The 5,221-nt window shown below is 36.4% G+C and overlaps 1 protein-coding gene across 1 annotated transcript; it reads right to left on the reverse strand.

The window, feature by feature from the left end:
- Positions 1-2,880: 2,880 nt before the first annotated feature.
- On the reverse strand, positions 2,881-3,959 carry LOC134790020 (general odorant-binding protein 56a-like). The gene is made up of 2 exons (XM_063760762.1): positions 3,821-3,959; positions 2,881-3,269 (listed from the first exon to the last, which is right to left on the reverse strand). Exons 1-2 carry the CDS (start codon positions 3,869-3,871, stop codon positions 2,913-2,915), a joined length of 408 nt encoding a protein of 135 aa, XP_063616832.1. The 5' UTR covers positions 3,872-3,959; the 3' UTR covers positions 2,881-2,912.
- Between the last annotated feature and the right edge of the window lie 1,262 nt (positions 3,960-5,221).

The following is a 5,221-nucleotide window of genomic DNA, read 5'->3' on the forward strand; positions in this document are numbered from 1 at the left end:
GTCGACGAGTACAAAAAACTTTGAGCTAGCTCTCAATTTAACATATATTTTTAAACATTATTTTTAATTTGACCTTACAATTACTCGTAAGTAGGTAAGACCGTTAAATATTTAAAATGATTATCTTATCAGAAAATTATCACCAATTACTCTAAGAAAACTACTACTCTAAGTAATCCGGCACTGTTAACAATGTATTTTTTATGTGAAACGTGAGTGAAATCTCTTTAAAAAATCCGTAGGGGTCGGATCAAAAACTGTAATTAAGTCCGACTCACGCTTGACTGTACATTTCTAATAGGTTTTCCTGTCATCTATAGGTATAGACCTATTTTATGTATTTTTTTTTAAATTTAAGACTTAGTAGTTTCGGAGATAAGGGGGGGGGAATTGTCATTTTTTGCCTATTTTCTTGAATAACTTCTAAACTGTTTATTCGAAAATTATAAAAAAAATATATTTGAGATCCTTACAATAAGCTCTTTCATTTGATATGTAACATGATATAGTTTGAAAAAAAATTTTTTTTTTCATTTTTTCATTTACCCCCCAAAAGTGGCCCCCATGTTTAAAATTCATTTGTTTACGTTACATGTCCGTATTTGGGTCACAAACTTACATATGTGTACCAAATTTCAACTTGATTGGTCCAGTAGTTCCGGAGAAAATCGGCTGTGACAGACGGACAGACAGACAGACAGACAGACAGACAGACGCACGAGTGATCCTATAAGGGTTCCGTTTTTTCCTTTTGAGGTACGGAACCCTAAAAATAAGTCCGCCATTTGTACTATCATGTATGTTATGGAAAATATTTTTACACATTTTATTGTATATTAACCAATGCTCCTAGGTTTGACTTTTTTAGTTTTTTTTTTCATGAATTAGGATCAAAAAACAAATTACATACGTATATATCTACAAGTTTTTAAAGCTCCTAACTCTAATAACAATTTAAAAAAAAACCGGGCAAGTGCGAGTCGGACTCGCGCACGAAGGGTTCCGTACCATAATGCAAAAAACGGCAAAAAAAAAAACGGTCACCCATCCAAGTACTGACCCCGCCCGACGTTGCTTAACTTCGGTCAAAAATCACGTTTGTTGTATGGGAGCCCCACTTAAATCTTTATTTTATTCTGTTTTTAGTATTTGGGTCAAACAGATCACTGTGTTATGTCTTTCCTGTAGACATACACAAGAGTTAAGGGCTATAAAGGTTAATTTTCTTATTTAAGCCTTATACACGTGAAAAGGTCCTCCTTTTATTTAAAGAATGTTAACTATTGCCCACAGAAGAGAAAACTAGTGTGTTATCGCGAACAGCACATTTTTCTCTCCTGTGGGCAATAGTTAACAGCTTGTGGGCATGTAAGTAATGATTTTATCATAGTTCTCTAAATAAAAGGAGGACCTTTTCACGTAGATAAGGGTTAAATAAGAAAATTTACCTTTATAGCCCTTAACTCTTGTGTATGTCTACAGGAAAGACATAACACAGTGATCTGTTTGACCCATTTGTTGTTATAGCGGCAACAGAAATACATAATCTGTGAAAATTTCAACTGTCTAGCTATTACGGTTCGTAAGATACAGCCTGGTGACAGACAGACGGACGGACGGACGGACGGACAGCGGAGTCTTAGTAATAGGGTCCCGTTTTACCCTTTGGGTACGGAACCCTAACAATAAAAAAACTGTGCTTTAATACTTCAAATTGCGTAAAAAAATCTATAATATTTATATTCAGAGAGGAAAATAAGGACGTAGAAGCGGTCAAGGGACTTCGTCCCCTTTCGTTCTAATAAAAAAAACCTAAGCTTTTAATCAATTTATTTATTTACAAACAATCGATAAATAGTAACAAATAATGCAGACAACAAAAACAAATGTTATTAGTTTGTGATAAATTACAATTACCTAAATACAACAAAATGTCTTATCAGATATTACCTTCGAGCAACACGGAAGGGAGGCGGCATTCGCACTATTTCCCCTCTGCCGAGGTACAAGATTTGCGCGTCAATCTAATCTAGCGCGGGTAATAAAACTAGTTGCACTTGGATTTTTCACTAGACCGAGTCCACACGCGCGCGTGAACACTGCTGCACAAAAATGCCTGTTTGCCAATCTGTTTGCTCGGTTTTTTGTTATAAAAAGAGGTCGGGGACATCAAATTTACAAAAAGAAAGTGTTACATTTCACATGTAATATTTTTTTACATATCATACGTTTAATTACATTCAAACACAATTTTTATATTTTAGTCTCATGTTGTTGTTGGATTTATCGATTTTGCTCGCTCAGTACAACTTGCGGATCGGTCGAGCGACAAATCCGACTTCTCATCTCTCAGAATACAATAACATACTTCAACGAAAATGTGTTAGTGTGCGTGTTGTGACACTTGTCACTCGTCCGTACACAAAAAGAGATCGAGGTTTGCAAGATTTGTCGTTGACGTGTGTCATTTTCTATGTATTTATGTCGTCATTACAGATTGGATTTTGTATGTAAGTGTGTGAGAAGTGCGACTGTGTGCACCTTTCCCCCCGCGAAAAATGGCAGAAAGATTTGTACGGTGAGATATCGCTTGGGCCCCTCCCTTCCGATGTGTCGGAAGCCGGTGTTGCTCGAAGGATATTACATATTTAGAAGACAAGTAGGTAATTAATTAGTCCTATGTTTTAAATTATTATTGATAACATACTTTAATATTTGCATTTAAACTACATAAACATTAGCATTTTAAGAAAACAAATCTATATTAATTCCTCGATAGATATTTATTAACATGTTTGCCTTAACTTAACCTATGCTAACACAAAACACAACTTAAAACTAAAAACTAAATATAAAAGACTTCATGTTTTAAATTATATAAACAAACGATGTAAACATGATCATTATTTTTGTTAAAACACAACATGTGTGGGAGTAGCGCGATGATAACACTTGAAAACTTCAAAAGCAGTGTCAGCGGAGTCTCTGCCTTTCTTTGTCCTACATTCTTCCAGAGCCTTCTTCACTCCCGCCTTATCCGCGCCCTGGGGCAACTTCGATAGGGCCACGTCGACGTTCAATCTTCCATCGCGGTCTATAATCCCGGACTTTTGGAAGAAGCAAAGCATAAACTTCTTCAACGCTTCGTCATCCTTGAAATTCTGCTTCTTCGCTTCGGCCAAAACTTCGGGTTTGACCCCGGATTGTTTCATGCATTCTACGGTGTACTGTTGTACCTTGTCCTTTTGTGATTGTGATAGATGCACGTTCTGACAAAATAAAAATGTAATTCAGACAAAATAAATACAGGGCTCTTTTAAAGTACCTACCTAAGTACTTACATAGGTGTTATAATTACATCTTAGTTGTTACTAAAAAAATGTTAAAAATGTTTTTTTTTTGTGCCATTGTATTTGTTACCGTAAAAAACCCGTTTTAGTGAAAACTCGTTTTCCGACAATCCTTGGTAAAAACTAGTTTTAACTGTGATTTTTTGAAGTGTCTTGGTGAAAACTAGTTTTGATAGAAAATTTCCCGTTAAAACTAGTTTTCACCAAGGTGTTTCGGAAAACTAGTTTTAACTAGTAAAAAGGCGTTTTCACCAAGACGTCACGGAAAAGTAGTTTTAACATGGGAAACCAGATTTTCGCTTATACGGTATTTTTGTTTAATACAAACTGTTGTTATTCAAAAAAAGCTTTATGCAACATTAATATATGAGAAACAATACAATAATGTGTGATGCTCTTAATGTTACTCTGGCCAATGATACGGGCCATAGAGCCATTTAATCCCAAAAACATAGACAAAGATAACTTACATTAGCATAAGTTACTGCAGCAAACGCAGCTAATACCAGCAGAGTCTTCATCTTGGCGGAGTAGTGATGTTCCAAAGCAGCTGAAGCAGTTACTAAATGAACTTACCACACAATAACCCCTTATATATAGATCACGAAGGAAATCGAGTCGGGGTCTATAGGTACATAGGTGCGAGGAAATACATATTATGGAAATCATTAATCCGCAATGTCAGGGTTGACATCTTTCCGGAGGCTCAATAAAATTAGTTCTGTAATCTACCAGTAGGTACCTACATTTATTTAGGTCACGTCCATTACAAGTATCGATCGATATAGTCAGTCATATTTTTCCATTTTCTTTTTAGGGTTCCGTACCCAAAGGGTAAACCGGGACCCTAAAGACTCCGCTGTCCGTCCGTCCGTCTGTCACCAGGCTGTATCTCGTGATCTGTGACTAGCTATCACTTGTCAGCTGAAATTTTCACAGACGATGTATTTCTGTTGCCGCTATAACAACAAATACACTGTACTAAAAACAGAATAAAATAAAGAATTAAGTGGGGCTCCCATACAACAAACTTGATTTTTGACCGAAGTTAAGCAACGTCGGGCGGGGTCAGTACTTGGATGGGTGACCGTTTTTATGGATAATGGTACGGAACCCTTCGTGTGCGAGTCCGACTCGCACTTGCCCGGTTTTTCTATCAGATGAAACGAGATGGTATGGGAACAAAGATCAAATCTATTTCTGATCTTGAGAGTCAAATTTCTACAAATTTTTGCGACATATTTACCTTTGTATTTTATTCTGGGGTTTTGTGCACAACCAGAGGTCCAATGACTGGAGGCCTCTGCTCCTGTTTCGTTACGGCAGGTTTTGCGCCATTTGTGCATAGTTTTTGCTACGCCTTATTACAAGCTCTGACCATTTTAATATCGACTTCATATGAACGCTATTAACGAACGATTGCATTTTTGAATATGGACAGCCGCTTTGAGAATAACATAATATTTTGTAGGTGCTTAATCCCACACATGAACGGGGAGTCGTCGGGATCCCCTCATGCATTTTAAAGTGATTTTAAACAAACACGCCTTTAATTCTCATCCTAATAATTAAATCAAAAACGCTTATATAATCGACCTACGTGAACTGATCCAGTTAATAAAATATGTAACAGGTTCGTATATAAATTAACAATTTCTTGCAAAGGAAGGTGGCCGGTTGGCAGTGACACGTCGAGTCTAGTTCTAGACTAGATCGTAACCGGACAACTAGGTCACAGCGATTAGACTGTTTTTAGTGTTTTACGCATAAGTAATTTAACTGTATTTCCATGAAACTGCATTATCCTTCAAGAAAACCTTACACATTTAAATCAAATAATACTTAATGACTGACCCAAGTTTCATGTAAAA

This window comes from Cydia splendana, chromosome 4 (genome assembly GCF_910591565.1).
Source record: "Cydia splendana chromosome 4, ilCydSple1.2, whole genome shotgun sequence".
Lineage (NCBI taxonomy): Eukaryota > Metazoa > Arthropoda > Insecta > Lepidoptera > Tortricidae > Cydia > Cydia splendana.

Bases quoted from the DNA above. Each gene is read 5' to 3' on its own strand.
- LOC134790020 (XM_063760762.1), bottom strand. From the start codon at position 3,871: ATGAAGACTCTGCTGGTATTAGCTGCGTTTGCTGCAGTAACTTATGCT. The intron at 3,270-3,820 runs GTAAGTTATCTT...TTATTTTGTCAG, and splicing joins CTGCAGTAACTTATGCTAAT to AACGTGCATCTATCACAATC.